The sequence below is a fragment of the Myiozetetes cayanensis genome, unplaced genomic scaffold, assembly GCF_022539395.1.
Source record: "Myiozetetes cayanensis isolate MyiCay16 unplaced genomic scaffold, myiCay2020 scf5-8, whole genome shotgun sequence".
Classification (NCBI taxonomy): domain Eukaryota; kingdom Metazoa; phylum Chordata; class Aves; order Passeriformes; family Tyrannidae; genus Myiozetetes; species Myiozetetes cayanensis.
Genome location: NW_026087742.1, coordinates 67,578,019 through 67,594,969, shown reverse-complemented (window position 1 = coordinate 67,594,969; position 16,951 = coordinate 67,578,019). Strand labels below are relative to the sequence as shown.

The 16,951-nt window shown below is 41.1% G+C and overlaps 1 protein-coding gene across 2 annotated transcripts in view; it reads right to left on the bottom strand.

The window, feature by feature from the left end:
• Positions 1 to 12,294, bottom strand: part of SLAIN1 (SLAIN motif family member 1) — a 54,815-nt gene extending 42,521 nt beyond the window's left edge. The window contains exons 1-2 of one of the 2 annotated variants that reach the window (XM_050333833.1): positions 11,825 to 12,294; positions 8,453 to 8,592 (exon numbers count right to left, since the gene is read on the bottom strand). In XM_050333833.1, the coding sequence (XP_050189790.1) occupies positions 8,453 to 8,592; positions 11,825 to 12,279 (595 nt within the window). In that variant the 5' untranslated portion in view covers positions 12,280 to 12,294. The remainder of the gene's footprint in view (positions 1 to 8,452; positions 8,593 to 11,824) is intronic. The other variant, XM_050333834.1, reaches the window with a different exon arrangement.
• Between the last annotated feature and the right edge of the window lie 4,657 nt (positions 12,295 to 16,951).

Sequence of the window (16,951 nt, the reverse complement as noted above, 5' to 3'; positions counted from 1 at the left end):
CTAAGTACTCCAAAGTTTTTTCTAATTAGTGGAGAGAAATTACTATCACCAGACTCAGTTTGGACAACTGCTTAAGAATGGAGTAAGACAGGTTGGGTGGCCTTTGGCTTCTTCAGCGTCAGACAGACAAGTTTGTCCCAGGTACCTAACTGAAATGACTAAGGTTCAGTGAAATTATTCATAACCTTTTAGGATCAAAAAGACCTCTTACAAATCCTTATCATCTTAGAAAGAAACAATCTGTCCTCCATCAGCTGCAGACAAAACTAAGAGAAATCAACTGATATTCTCCCCTATGCAGCAGAGGACAACTCATCAAATCTTACAGTGGAATTTATCTGACTGCATGAGGATATCTTCACCAAAGTTATCCACTTCTAACTCTCTGTGTAACCATCTTAGAAATGTGCACTTCAAGGTACAAGATATCTCACTCTGAATTAATATAGCACAGGCAGCAAGATCAACATTGTCACTTGGTACTCCATAATGGGGGAAGACAAGTGAATACAAAGGAGCTGACTGACTTACCAGAAAGTAGGCAAACTTATTTGTTCCAAGTCAGACTGCATGTGCAACGACCTTCTCTGCATTAAAGGGGCACACAGGATAGAGCGTGTTCAGCCGTCTGCTTTCAAGGGAAAGGCTCACCCAAAATGATGATGTCATACAGATTTCTCTGGCATTACAAAATGGGCTTGGAGCCCCTGGTGGTCTAGTGGTAAGGGCGCGGCGCTATCACCGCCGAGACCCGGGTTCGATTCCCGGTCAGGGCCACTCCCGGGCAGGTGGGGCTCGTTAGCCCTTAAAGGCAACCCACCTACGTCCTAAGGACCTCGCTGCCACCGTCCAAGCTCGCTTGGCCCCGGCAGACGAACCTTAGGATTAAAGGGTGGGCTCAGTTCCGCGCACACTGTGTCTCACCTAAAAAATCCAATGCGCAGGCTGGAAGGTGTAAAGACCTTCCCCGGATCTTTGCTCGCGAAGACTGGCCATTATTATTATTACAAAATGGGCTTAAACTGAGCATAGCCAGCAGCGTAAGACTCAGTTTACAGGCACTTTATGTTATAGAAGTGGTAATGGTGGTCCAAATTCACCAGTAAACATGCCCCAATACCTCTTTTGTCTTGGTAATACAATAAACTTAAAAATATATAAAATTAATAAAATAAAACAAATGCCTATGCTACCAGCTCGATGTTATTTTAAAAACTGTTATCCCATATCAGTTTTTTCACATCTCATGGCCAATCATAGTCTCAAATAGTCAAGAACTTGAAGTATAATTTGTGACTTAATTCCTTATGATTATTTAAAGTTAGCAAAAACGTAATCTTAGCACTGCTACAAATGCTTCTCAAAACAAGAACTACCTAGACTCCAGCTATTTTTTGCTGACAAACATAGTTTTTCATCCTACAGGCATACTTTCACTACTTTTCTCACTCAGACTTCTGAAGTGTGAAGCATTTAATGAAGTATTTCATTACTGCACCCAAAAATGCCAAATTCAAAAGACTTTAGAATTGCTTAGTGCCTCCACTGAAAGTGAATATTCCATGAAAAAATATTTTCTGTATTTAAAAATTTTTCAAATAGATCCCAATCTAGAAGCAAAATTAAGAAAATAGAATTTTAAATGAGGCTCATAAAAAACATACAAAATGCTCAGGAATTTTATTTTTATAAACTATGTCTCTATCATTTGCATTAACTCACTTTCTGTCTTGCAATGTTAAAAAAAATATCAAGTTAATCTGTAAATGCCTATGCCTCACAAGTATTCAGATTAGATCTTACTGACTACATTTCATTATCAGGTAGAGTGAAAAAAAAGATTTCTTTATTACAAGAACTTTTGCATAAATCTTTACTTGAAAGCAAATTACTGGTGTAAATGTGTTATTTCCATGAAATCTGAGCACAGATATGCTGAGTGTGGAAAACTTAGGAAAGCAGATAACCAACTACTTTCTAATATATTAACATGCAAAGTCAGTTGCCAAGGTAAAATAGACTGTATAGCGTATTCACGTATAACTGTGGACTACATCCCAGAAGATACAGTCCAACAAAAAGAGACTTCAGGATCATGGCATAAAACAGTTCGAACCAAAGCTTCCCAAAAGCAATCATCATGCAATGCTATGAAGACAAGAACCAAGGATCTCTCTGAAAGTGAAAATACAGAAATTATCAACACTTTAGTAGAGAAGCCTCTATATAACCACATGGAAGAGGCTTGTCTGCATTTTGAAACGTTATTCCCTGCTCTCTTCTGAAGACATCAAAAACAGACTGTGAAAAGAAGTCAGCACGAAAGACAAAAGCCAAAACAGTAATTTGGGGACTAGTAAACAGTGAGAAAGTCACAGACTATCAGAAGTAAAAACAGAATGACAGCTTCCAGAACAGCAGTTTTGAAAAGATCCTCTTTTCCACAGAAAAGACATCTCCAGGGAATAAGCTTTCAAGTGCCCTCAAGTGAACTATTAAAACCTAGGTCTCTTTTCAATTTCTATCCAGTAAAGTATTTGCATACTTCAAAAACAAACCCAGTGATTAGTAAGTACTCTGCTGGGTAACACTAATTGTGCCTGTATTTTTAACATAAAGCAGGGTTGATGCTACTTCTACTACTTTTAGACATTCACTGCATTACGGACTTTGAACTTATACCGTGAGTATAAGTTATTTTAAATAAACCTACTGAAATCCTCACGTAAAATTTGATGGTGTCTCTAGCCGTTTAAGCACTCACAAGAATTTGAAAATCCCAGCTCAGCAGTCAGCATGTATTAATAAAACATATTCTAAAATGGGATGGGTATCTTCTCAACTGAGGCAGGACCCAACATCACCTCTCTACTAATCTTTAGAGACTTCAGAATTCAGCTTCCTCTTGAAAGTATGGCAACCTAAAGTCTATTCTAAGCAAATAATTATGAGCTGCACAATAATCAACCTGTAAAAATGAAATTAAATAATGGTCAGTCTTCGCAAGCAAAGATCTGGGGAAGGTCTTTACACCTTCCAGCCCGCGCATTGGATTTTTTAGGTGAGACACAGTGTGCACGGAACTGAGCCCACCCTTTAATCCTAAGGTTCATCTGCCAGGGCCAAGCGAGCTTGGACGGTGGCAGCGAGGTCCTCAGGACGTAGATGGGTTGCCTTTAAGAGCTAACGAGCTCCACCTGCCCGGGGAGTAGCCCTGACCGGGAATCGAACCCAGGTCTCGGCGGTGACAGCGCCGCGACTTTAACCACTAGACCACCAGGGGCTCCCAAAAATGAAATTAAATGCTTAAGTAATATGCATATTGTAATTTAATCCAAAAAGTAGAAGACGCATCCAAGAGCTGTAGCACAAAGGTAAGTGATATCTCTGAAATTAATAAAAAGTGAAGTGTCCGATCTTCTATGCATTTGTTGCCATAAGGGTTTTAAACCAAACACTTCCATCTTCAAGTGTAATTGCAGAGTAGAAAAGTTACAGTGGTAGGGAGAAATATTCTGTTTCAAATGCAAGTATAATACAAAACCCAAGTTTTCCCAAATTGAAAAACATGAATCCTCAGAAGCTGTACTAGACAATCCATTTGCAAAACCTCTATGAACTGCATGGAATTATGCAGCTGTTACAACAGGTTACTTCAAATAAATTAAATGTAATACGAAATAACTGCTGTGCATGTATAAGTGCACTCTGAGCACTAAGCTTGTACTGCGGCAGAAGATGCCTATATATCCTGACCTCTGAGATGTCACATTCCTCAAAGGGTGCTAAGATGTTGGTAAGAGTTACGGTTGCTCATCATTTTTTACTATCAGAAACATAAAAAGAAACCAAACCTCCCATGCCACTTTCTTCATTCCTTCTACAGGTTTAGACATTTTATTATTTATGATGAAAACAACAATCCAATAATCTGTAAGCTTCTGCACATTACCATTTGCTACCTCAAAGGATTTTACATAGAACTAATCCACATTATATATGAAAAATAAGAAAGTTATATGAGATCTTACTAATCTACTTCTGAGTACCACAACATACATCTCTGATCCATCAATGGATAGCAAGTAAACTTAAACCTATTAAATCTACTTTAAAAAGTAAAAAAATTCCACACTGGCCTTGGTTTAGCACTGGATCCAGCTCAAGCAGATAAGATAAAAGCTTTTGTCCACGTAACAGTATTTTGTGTTTGCTTTTGCTGTTAACAGACTATAGCATAAAAGTTCCTTATGACAGCAGTTCTCAACACCTGATGAAGTGTATTCCTTATCTTATAACTCCAAACTAAATGATTTCACTATGAACCCCTGAGAAGGGGAAGAAAATTAAGATAATGGGAACGAACCTGCCTCCTGCGTAAGCAACAAGTTGCACATCCAGTTAAAACCTTTTGCCTGGGGCTTCCTTTCTTTTTATAGGTAAAAAGAATACAGCAATGTCAAAATAAGGGTTTTTTCTTGGTATGTTATATATTTGGACATAAATCTTAACTAACATGATCCTGCACGATAAAGGATAAAATTTCACTGACAAGATTCTTGGTGTTTGTGGAATCATAAGCAATTGGGGAGAAACTGCAATGGATCTGTTTCACAACATCATCCACAGACAACATAAGAGCATTCAGCCTGAAACACATTAATAATTTAAGAAGCAAAACAGTTTTACTCTTTAAACTACTGCAGCCAACTGCAAAACCTACAGACTTCTGTTTCTTATTCTTCTTAAACATCTGAAGCAGCATTTCTGAATAAGAACTCATCCAAGCCAAACTCCGAATCTAGCCAATAGTTCATATTCTACAAGAAAGAAGAGCTTTCTGTCTGGAAGGCTGAACTGGATGAGATATGCTTTGAAACCCTGCATAAAAGCTGAGCTCCTACAGACTGACTCCTCGTTAAGCCTCTTAACTCCTCAGTTTATCCACCTGCCTGCTTCAGAGCTTTTTACAGAAGCGGTTATCTTCAACCAGGGTGTCAATCACCAACTTATCAATTTCAGAGGGGTTATAACCATCCGCACTAGCTAGGAAGGTTACAAATCACATTTCTCTGCTCACTAGGTTTAATGCTAACATGTACCAACATCTTCAAGTAGTACCAAGAAAATACAGAAGCAGCTCTACGATGCCACTAGGACTGTTAGGTGGCTCTGTTCATTTCAGCTTGACCTATAGAAATAAAACAACAGCAAGATTCAAAACAAAATGGAGAGAGAACTCTAACCCTCTAATAGAGAACTGCTCTAAGTATAACAAATCAGAAAGGTTTCAAACAAAAAATAACTGAAGAAGAGCAGGAAAAAAGAAGTGATCCAGGTAAGGTGGCAACCAAGAAAAAGCAACCAAAACAAACAACAAAGAAATAGTACCTAAATACTATAATTGCTTGTGGGAAACAGGAACGATTCCAAGCAAAGATCTTATCATAGGAGGTTACATTTAACGTTTAACTTTCATCCTCCTTAAAGCTAGCATGCTTAATCCACAGAAACAGGGCTTGTAATAAGCCTAGTTCATTATAAACATGATAAAAGCTTTACCTACTTAGTGGTAGACCAGAGGAACATTGAGAAGCTTGTCCAAGTTCTCACAGTGGTTCACAGAAGAACCACCTGCTGGAGACACCCACTGTGCTTATAATAAACCTTAAGGATTTATGCCAAGATGAATTCTTAATTTCCACCATGAAATACTTAAACCGGTCATTTTCATTAGAAAAGAAACAGGCTGGTGAACACAGCGAAGTGAAAAGAAAATACCATCATTCTAGTAATTCTCCAGCCTGAAAGACCAACTAGTCATTGGATTATTTCATCACCTTGGACTGCTTTGGCAGAAGTCTCTCACAGGAATTTTAGCCTTGTTATGAGCTACCCTAATGCTGGGATATTTCAGACAACAAATGAAAACTTTTAGGAAAATCAGGATATAATGTAATTAAAAAAATCTACAAGAGCAGGAATAAATGAGGGCAGAATTAATAATCTCAAGAAGAGAACAGAAATCAGTTAAAAGTCAAAAATAAGCTAGCAAAATTTTTACTACTTTTGGCTCACAGCTCTTCTCTCTGGGCGCACTTATTCAGATATGCTGACTTTGCAGACAAAAATCAATTTTACTGCTTTCAATTTCTATGCGCACTACAGTGCTTAAAGAGTGATGACAACTCAACTAGTTTAATATTTGGCTAATGCACCACGGACAAAATTACTAAGAGAATTCTACCTATACGCCATTCCAGAAATCACACACTGGTACATTAAAAATGGTTTTTGACTACACATTTAGTAGTTCTCAAGTACATCACTGTTAACCAGTGACTCAAGGCCAAGCAGAAGAGGCACAATTAGATTTCAAAACATCTCCAAAATGCCCTTGCAAGGCATATGGCTAAAAGGGGAAACAGCATTCAACTTACAGGTACAAAGTTTGAAATTTTAGTACTGGGAAAGAAGAATGCCATTCTTAACAAGTCACTTTTAAAATCTGGATAAATTACATGTACGTATTTATACACACATTACTGACTGAGTGCACTGCAAAACAAAACACAGGAAAGTCAGGTTACAGAAAGTTTTTTTTACTTTAAAAACCAAATTGTTAGATTCTCACAGAAATCTCACACCTGGTAAAAACCAAGAAAAAACTAAATGTGAAACCAACTTCTACAAAGTTGGAGCAAGGATGGCACTTTTTTATTATGTATTGCTTGTAAAGAACAGGTGCTAAAATAAAATATTAAGAAATACAAGAGTTCATGAAGAGACTAATTGAATTATTAATTAAAGCTAATTTTAGCAAAGAATTGCTGCAGTACCAACACAACTCTATTGTATCGCTGAACATATTGTTCCCATAATGAGTTCTTATTTATGGTATATAACTTCTGAGAAACTTTGTACAGAGATCAGGAAGTTCATGAACAAATCACCACGAGCAGAACATATGGATCAGAGCAACTCATTGTCAACATAACTCTGTGACATATGTCACTTCCTGTGACTTCTGCACAGACAGCAGCTGAACTCACAACCACAGAGAGATTTAAATCTGACACCTTTATCGTCTATTAAATTTAGATAAATCCTTCTAAGGGAAAAAATAGGTCATGCAGTCCTCTGGCTTGTTTCTACATTCCCATTACAGCCTTGATTTAGTTGTCCATACTCAGATGTGCTTGCCCACCTGAGAGGCCCTTGAGGAGGCCAAGATATCATTAAAGGATGACAGATGAGGCACAGGACCTATGGAAGGTCTGCATCATGACTAGCAATCAGGTTAAATGAGGCCATCTCAAATGGCACCAGATACCTATGTGTGGCAATCTAAGTCAAGCTTTCACATCTGATTCAGCTCCACTGCTGGATGCTCAGCACCACACAGGCATCACCTTTAGGTGACCAGATGACACAAGTGCCAAGCACCCACTGTTGTTAGTGGACTTCAAAGAGCGCTACTGAATTCATTCCACAGCCAATATCTAGAGCATGTCACCTGAGCAGCTCACCTGATTCCTCTGACTCTACAGACAAAACTCCCACTGATGGTCAAGCACGGACATCCTTCAACCCTAAAGCTAGGTGGGATGATTATCAACATTGGAACCACAGCTTGACCCATGTAACTTAAGGAAAATAAGCTCACCAAAACATTGCTGGGGCAATAATTGCTGTAGTGACTTTTACAGGCAGTACAAAGAGACAGGTGCCTTCAGAGTCTGAGTCAAATAAATGACTGATTTAGATAAGACAGCCACAGTTATCTATATCCTCTAAAGCACGTAGGAACATGTTCAATCTTTCTTAGTGGTGGCTGCAGTTAACTTATACAGCCATATGTTCACATTGCCATTAGCTTTATTTCCATCTCCTGTTGACTTCCTGCACTGTTCATTTTCTTCTTCTTTCCTAGTGAGTTATAAACCTTAAGAAAACATCATCCCTTAATCCCTTTCTTCAACAATGCTTAGTACAATCTTAATGAAACCCTAAATGGTAAAAAAGTAAGAATAATGCTGTCTGGTATTTATTTAAAACAAAATTCAGCACACCCAGATATAACTCCACAAGATCACAGGAACTTAAAAGCCATCAGTTTGGATCCAGTACTTGAGACAACCTGAGCCCATCAGAGCAGCACTAGCAGTCAAGTTAAGGCTTTTCTTAGTCTACTATTTTAAGCAATGGATGCCAAGTTTAAAAAAATTGTGCAGGAGAAGAAATGAATTAACAAAGGAGGTAAACACCTTCAAAACTGCACGATCAGAAAAATATTTTCAAACATTTGTTCGCATTTAGGTACATGCAGAAAAAAAATGGCACATCTGCCATTTGTAAAGCTTCCTAAGTTTGTGAAAAACACCAAAGACAAGTGCAACACCAGACCAAAACTGCCAACCTACTATCAAAGAAATTCAGAGAATAAAATTACCTTGCTCCAATCTAAAGCATAGGGAACGTTTTGCAGCCTCTATCTCAGGAGTTGGATGATCCAGAACACGCCTGCACCACTGCAGAGGATTCAATGATTTCTCTTGAGAAGTGTGAGTCTTGGTAGGCAAGACGTACAACCTTAATCAAAATACACAAAAGTATCAGCAAGATATGCAACACTTAAAAGTTTGCTTTTTGAAGTTCTTCTCTATTAGCTACTAACCATTTATAACGTACAAAGCCTTGTAAGAGGATATCTAATTAAGAAAGACTTTCTGGTGTAGAAGAGTTACATTAGTTTTCTTTATTCCCTCCTCAGAAAAGTAGGTGGTAAAATATAAACTCTACAGGTCTGGCATGACAAAACAAAGAACTAGATTTCACATTAAAATCTTCCATCTCATCACTACCACTGTCTTCATTCCAGCACTGCCCAAAGTTCAAATGCATTAGGTGCTATACACATACAAAAGGTGCTCTCACTTGTCCCTTTTATACTTATCTTTATTGGAGATTAGACAATTTCAATATTTGATTTTATATTTAAATCACAATTTCACTGTTAACTATTTCACACCTTTACCTATCACAATTTAATCACCTTATTATATATGGTGTTGATTATAATTTTCATACACCGTATGTTTTCCCAAATGAATCAAATGTTGTACAAGTCCTATTTGTAAAGAATAAAAAACATTTGCTGAGAAACAAAGAAGATCCATTTTTGATATTCAATGCCAGCAAAAAAAAAAATATATGCAAGAAAATCTAGTGTAGAGCAGACCATTAATCAGATGGCTAGGCACATTAGGAAGCCAGGTATCAAAGCAGATTTCATGGGGGAATTCTTGAGGCTGAGATCTGGGTTGCTGCTGTCAACCCTGGCAGATTAGCAAGCACAGCAGACTTGATTCACCTGGGAAAGCACAAATCTCCTGGTAAGTAAACTATTCTTGGCTGCTTGAGATAACAGAATGGCTTGGATTTGAAGGGACCTTAAAAATCATCTAGATCCAACTCCCGTGCCATGGGCAGGGACACCTTCTACTAGACCAGATTGCTCAGAGCCCCATCCAATCTGGCCTTGAACAGTTCCAGGGGTGGGGCATCCACAACTTCATTGGGCAACCTCTTCCACTGCCTTACAATGAATAATTTCTTCCTAACATCTAATCTTGTCAGCTTCCTGGCCTGACCACCTCCAATACATGGCGCTACAGTCAGAGCAGATTCTCAGACACCAGAAGACTCTGTAGACTGCAAAGGAATCTGGCCTGCACACAGTGGGGGCAAATAACAAGACCAAGAAATAAACAGGATTTTTTTCCTCATGGGATACTAGCAGGTAGCAGTAGCCTTTCACCTTTGTGGTTCTGGCTCAAGAGCTACCCAAATCCCACCAGAGCAAGCACTCTTCAGTGTCTGCTCCATGGGGTTTTTTTGCCTTTGAAGTCAATCAGCACTGTCTATCAAGCTTACAAAGAATAAATATCCTCACTGTGACTGCTCTCTCTCTTGGCAATCCCAGCAAAGATCAACTACTGAATTTCTCTGAAGAGAGGACTCATTTCCCCAGACTTCCTGCGGTGCCTGACCACACATTTAAAAAATGATACTGAGAAAACCAAAAAGCAAAAGGCTTTCAGCTTTCTTGTTAACCTGTAGAAGTGCTTCAAAAGCTAAACATCTAACTGATGATTAGACCTTCCTGTAATAAGCTCAACATCAAAAAGTGGTTTGACATCTCTGCAGTTCCACAGGGTTAGTTGTTTAATGTTTTGGGGTTTTTTTTCTAACTGCAGATAAAACGAAACAAAACACGCAAGAAAACCTAAACCTGCCAATTTATTTAAGGCCTAAAATTACTAATTAAATTACCAACCAAAAACTACGATATGCACTGGGCTTTGGCTTTCCAGATAGCCATTTGCTGACAAACAACTAAAACAATTCACTCTTAGTGGAATACACTTGTTAACAAATCCCTGTGATGAAATTCTGACTGAGGACAGATATGTGTGTGACAAAGGTAAGTTCTGGTGCCCAAAAAATTTAGGATTGCTCCCAGGGAGCAAATCAAATTGGAAATTTTACTAAGGCACAATGCAACAATGACTTTCTACCATTCTCAAATGTAAACAGGGAAAGCATTTTGTTTAACAGGACACGATCAATCAAATTTGCTACTCTTTAATGCTAAGAAACCTAGGACTTAGAATCCATGGAAAATTTGATTTAAGTCTGGACGGACAAACCCAAACCAGCCATGCACAGATCAACCATATCCACAACGAAGCAACACTGACAAAAATCCCCATGCCATTTGTAGATGATTTTCAAAAGCAATTTTCAGAAACGGGTATCGTGTACAACAAAGCACACACAACCAGGACTCAGAAACATTTATGGTATTCAGAATAATTTTTGAACTCTTTCTCTTCTACCAAAAATAAGAATGTTTAAACACAGCTGCTTTATACTGAGCTGACATAAACTTTGGCCGGATTCAAAAACTAGTCTCATTTAAAAAAATTTCACTGAAGCTTTGACAGATACTGATATCTTTATATAGATGATTTACATATTCTTATTGACACTTCAAAACAATTCAGGATCAATTACATTTAACATAGTTACGTAGCCAAGATAGTATTTCAGCACTGTCCCTACAACGTTCCTCCACGTTGCTTAAACAGGTTTTGAGGCACAGGCCTTATTTATATCTCTAGCTCGTAATTTCCCCTTCTATTTTTTTTGAGTGTAACCATTCCTCCAGGTTGATTTTATTTTTTGCTTTATTCATCCGCTAGTCGTTTCTGATTAATTTAATTTACTAATACCCTGCTGTGCCTTTTGGAGCTACGTGGGCGCGTTGAGATACACAACAATTTAGATCAATGTCTAGAAGACAAAAGCCCTCCCAAATCCCTGAAGATGGGAGACAACTGGGCAGAGATTTTAGGATGAGGAGGTAGCACTGCTCAGATCAAGGCTTTCCCGAAACGAAATTCGGCTATTTTTAACTCCTTATGTAAACAGGAGGCTGAAATCTGAACCATCTACCCCAGAGCGGAAAACGAGCACTGCTCCCCCAAGCCGGGGGGTGAAGCCCCGACCCGAACCGCGTCCCGTACCCGCGCCCCTTCGCTGGGCAGGGCCGACCGCACCGATGGCAAGGTTTAGAAGGGAGGGGGGTGGAAGCTGATTTCAGTCTAAGCAGGGAGATCAAGTGGATTTGGGGGCAAATGCTAAGCAGAGCCGGGAGACCGCCGCGGGAGGCCCGGCCGGGGAGCGACCGACACGCGGGTCCGGGGGGCACAACCGGGCCGGAGCGGGGCAGGGCAGGGCAGGGCCGAGCCGCATGTACCAGGTGTCCTCGTCCTCTCCGCAGCCGTCCTCCAACTCCAGCACCGCCACCTCGTCCAGCACCGTGGCCGCCGCCCCCGGACCACCGCCGCCTTCCTGCCCGCTGCCGGCGGCGGGGAGGCCGGGCGAAGGCTTGAAGTAGGCGAGGGGTTCCGGCGGGCACAGCAGGGTGGGCACCGGGCTAGGCATGCACGGCGCGGCCGGGGCCGGGGCGGGGGGGCTGGCGGGGCGCAGCCCGCCGGGGGCCGGCGGCGGGGCCAGCAGCAGGTGCGGGCTGGGCGGGCCGCTGGCCACGGCGGCGGCGGCGGCGCGGCTCCGGAGCTGCTCGTTCTGCTTCTCCAGCTTCCGCACCAGCTCCTGCAGCTTCTTCACCTCCAGCTCGGCGCTCACGCCGGGGCCGGCGCCGCTCCCTTTCACCTCCGCCATCATCGCCGGTTTCAACAAGGCAGCCTCCATCCTGCCGGCCCGCCGCCGCCGGCACCTGCTCCGCCGCGCCGCCGGAGGGCAGCGCCCGGCCCCCGGGGGAGGCGGGAGCGCCGGGGAGCGCCGCTCGCAGCGCTGGGGGCCCAGCCCGGCCCGACCCTGCCCTGCGGTGCTGCGCTGCGCTGCCCGCCCACCCCCGCTCCGCCGCCGCTCCTGCGCCTCCCGTTAACGGCGGCGAGGGCGCGGGCGGGATCCCCTCCCACTCCGGCAGCCCGAGCGCCGCGCACACGCACTCGGCAGGAACAAAGAGCCGCCCGGAGCCCCCGCCATCCAGCCGTGGGAAGGGCGATGGGAGCCACCCCCGCGGGGAGCCCCGGTCTCTAAACAAAAAGTGCCTTCCTCCCCCAGCGCTCCGCAGCGCACCCCGCCCCGCCCGCGGGCTGGATCCCGCCCCAAGCGCCGCGCCCCTCCTGAGCCGTGTAATTAGAGCCTGGTGGTGTCAGGGTGGTAATTACGCAGATTGAGAGTGTGAGGGGAATGGGAATCACAAGTAGAGTCTTTGTTGGGCTTGAAAGGAGCTAATTCAGCCAAAACCCCTGCGCTTGAGACGTGCTGATTCTGGGAGTTTTGGTTCATAGCGAGGAAAACGACGTATTTTTGAAGTTGCATTGCTGGTGAAGCAAGAAGACGGAACCAAGCACTGCTGAAAACTGCATTAACTATGCAATTGTCAATGTATAGGAGAACACCTAAGGGGAAAGATGTCCTTGTACTGAAATGTCTTCCTCTAACGCAGTCCAAATACATAGGTGGACTTGTAATCTGCAAATCTTTGCAAAAGAGATGGATACCATTCACTCATGGTAGTGTTTTTACATTGTCCTTCATTGTGCAGTATTGTAAGAAACCACTGCTTGTGTTCCTTCCTTCCACCTAGGAGGTGAGCTGAGATTCAGTGTTGCCCGAGGTTGCTCAGCATCACACAACCCTCATTGAGTTCATTTCCTCTAGCCATGTCAAGAGGGAACAACCTCCTAAATCACCATCCTGAAGTTTCTTAAAGCACTGATACAAAATTGGGAACAGATCTCCAGGAAGCCAGAGGAGGTTTAGATTAGATATTATGAAATATTTCTTCACCAAAAGGGTTATCAAGCACTGGAAGAGACTGCCTAGGGAAGTGGTTGAGTCACCATCCTGGAAGTATTTGAAAGATGTGTAGATGTGGCACTTAGGGACATGGTTTGGTGGGGACTTGGCAGTGCTGGGTTAACAGACTCAATGATCTTAGAGGTCTTTTCTAAATGATTTTGTGATTCTAAGTATGTAAGTTGCTTGCTTCCCACTAATAAGAGTCACTACTCAATTGCTACCCGATTCTTGAGTATCAGCTTTAGGCAGAGCAGTAGCCTTATCAGCCACTGTTGCCACTGTTGCCTTCAGCTTTGTTGCTAGCTCAGGTTTCTTGTGCAAATAGAAACAGACACTATTTTTCTGTTCAGGTCATGAGTCAACTTTGAAATCATCCAGCCTGTCACACTTCTCTCTCTATTGTTTATAATCTGGAAACTTTCTTCTGCATATGCACATGGCGACAGCACTGTTGTTTGTCAGTATTTCAAGCACTCTTGCAGTGCAAATAATACCACTCAGTCTTATAAGAAGGACTGGAAAGGCAGATAGAGCAGAGTGCAAATCATTGACTTCCAGATGATGTAACTTTCATAAGTACAGCCCCCAGTGTACTACTTTGCAACCAGATAGCACTTAATCCAAAACTTTTGTTGTATCTCCTCTGTCCCTTTGGAAGAATAAGTGGAAAAATGTTGAGAGTGTAAAAACCATCTGGCCCCAGTTCTGCCATGTGTGTCATTAGAGTGAGTAATGTAATCCAGTTTTCACTGCTACAGGTAGCTGTAATATTTATTCCCAGAGGTAAAAGAATTGAGTTTCTACAAGTTTAGCTCTAGGCAAAATGGGCTAAGGTTGTTATCACTGATAATGGTACTAGCCTTCATTCTTAGAAGTGCATTGTTAATCCAGTAAGATTGCAAAGTGATATAAAAAGATGAATTAGCAGCATGTGTAATAAGAAGTTTATTGAGATCAGTAATATACAATGAAAAAAAAAAAAACCAAGAACAAGTTTATAACAAGAGTAGAGCTGGATGATGCAATGAGGTGAGGAGGTTCAGTTAGAGATTATAAAATAAATGTTGAAAGAGTGGTTAAAACTGAAAGAGTGGTTAATCATTGCAGTAAGTTGCCCAGGGAGGTGGAGTCACCATCTCTGGTAGTGTTCAAGAGATGTCTTGAAGATGTGGCACTTGGGTTTGTTGTTTAGGGGTGATTATGGTGGTACTGGGCTAATGATTGGACTAGATGATCTTGAAGATGAACTTTGATGATTCTGTGAAAGACTCAAAAGACTATTTCAGGATGGAGGAATCCATTCAGAATGGAGGAATCACTTTTTTTTTCTTTGAACCAAGCAGGTCATTAAGTGGACCAACAAAAAAAACAGGAAATGGATATCTGATGTTTTCAGTTGTCGGAACAGGAATATGACAATGTGGCCTGGATATTGCATAATTAAAAAAATTTTGATGCAGACATCAGTTTGGAGATGCACCAGGAGACACATTTGAAGACACACCAGAGTATATATCATTGTGACATAGAATCTGAAGAGTCACCATGAGAATGCTTATCCTCAGTTGTGAGTACAAGTAGTTGCAAATTTTCAAATGCCATCTACTCTTTGTACTGCCTGTGCAAATGTTCCATGCAGACACTTGTTTCAGAACTGAGTTCCCAGAGAGAGAAAGCTGAGGACTGAGCATAGTGCCTTAGCATGGGTACAAAAACTTTTCCAGGCAGGTCAGATGAATTGATTATAGGCAGGACCAGTGTTATTACATCTGGTCCCCACAAAAATGGGCCAGGAGATTGGCTCTTCCTTTACTGGAGCTAAAGGAAGCTTTAAGCCTGATTTCAGTCCAGCAGTATGAGTAGAAAGCAGCTTAAACTTGTGCATGCTTCAACTGCCATGCTCACAGCCAGTGTGAGAAACCCCCTTTTTTCCAGGATTGCCTGGACAGGTGGGTCTAGTAAAAGATAGAAATGCATTTAACCATGTTGTATTTATTGCTTTATTTTAAGTGTACTGACATATAATTCCACTAATACTGTAGCTTCAAATAGAGTTCCTGGCAGGTAAAATATATGTTGATAAACACACTGTCTCAAGGTGTTCATGCTGGTCTGCCTCTCTTCTGCAAAGATGATTTGAACACCTTCATCATTAAAATATTTAACCTAAGTTTTGGGGTTTTCAAACACAAATTATTCTCCTTCCAATATTGACATGATTGACATTCTCCTCCCAGTATTAACAATAAATTCTCAGTGAGCTCCATTCAGTATCCCAGCAGTAGCTGATGAGTTTGATCAACCCAGAACTTCATCAGCACTTTACAAAGCACATCAAAGACTTGATGGTTCCATTCTTTTTCTAATGCTTTGATAAAATATGTCTAACACCAAACCCAAACATGATAACATGCCCATGAAACCTGTTATTCCTAGACTGGAGAAATTGTATGCCTTAAATCTATTACAGGATGCTACTTACACAGTGTCCAATAGTAAGAATTTCTGAATCAGTATAGTTACTAATAGGCTGCCAGTGCAGAGAACAAAGAACCAGGAAGTCCACAAATCCCATCTGCTCTTTTCTGATAATAAGCCTGTTGCTTTATACTGCAATAGCTGCAGGCTGGATCTGCCTTTCAGGCAAGCCAGTAAAGAATTAATTGCAGTAATCCAGTCTGGGTTATACAAAGGATGTGTAACAATAAGGTCAGAGCATGGACAGTAAACTCCAAGTCTGGTAAGATTATTTTAAAGTGCAGTTTCAGTCTGGAAAATGACTGTGAAAGTAGTTTTATAAAAATAGAACAACTACCATGCCAGCAGAAGTCATCAGATCGAGTATTCTGCTTCTAGCAAAGGCTGATAGTAGCTTTGTAAATATCTCAGAAACAAGAAAAATATTGAGGTATTTTCTCCATCTTTCAGAAGTCATCAAATCAGGACATCTGGATCATTTATTTTCAAAAGCCACCGATGTATAATAATATTCCATTTGCTGAGCCCCATTTAAACATTAGGGCTCTACAACACCCTGTGGCAATTAAAGCTGGAATTTAATAATGTATTGTTATAAAAACTGCTTCTTATTATCTACTTTAAATCTGCTGCCTAGTAATTTAATTGGGTGCCCCTTATTCTGGCTTTCTGAGAAAGACAGAATGATTAATCATTCTCTATTCAGCTTTTCTTTGTCATTCATGACTATATAAAACTCAGTTACTTCTCTTCCCAGCTGACAAGCCCTAATTTATATAGCCTTGCTCCCACAGAAGTCAGGCTGAACCTCCCATTGTTTCCTGTCTCCACAATGAAAACTGAATTTTCTGACCCATTGTTTTCTTTCTATTCTTGTTCCATGTTTTCTTATGTCATGATAGCTCTGGAAAAGACTGTGAAAAAAATCTTGTAAATCCAGGTGTGCTCAAGTTGAAGAAATTGGCTTAACTGAAAGCATATTGGCTTCTTCAGAAACACTCATATATTCATGAGCATGCTCTGATTTAAAAAATCTGTGTAGATTCTCTTCCAATATATCATACATATCCAGATG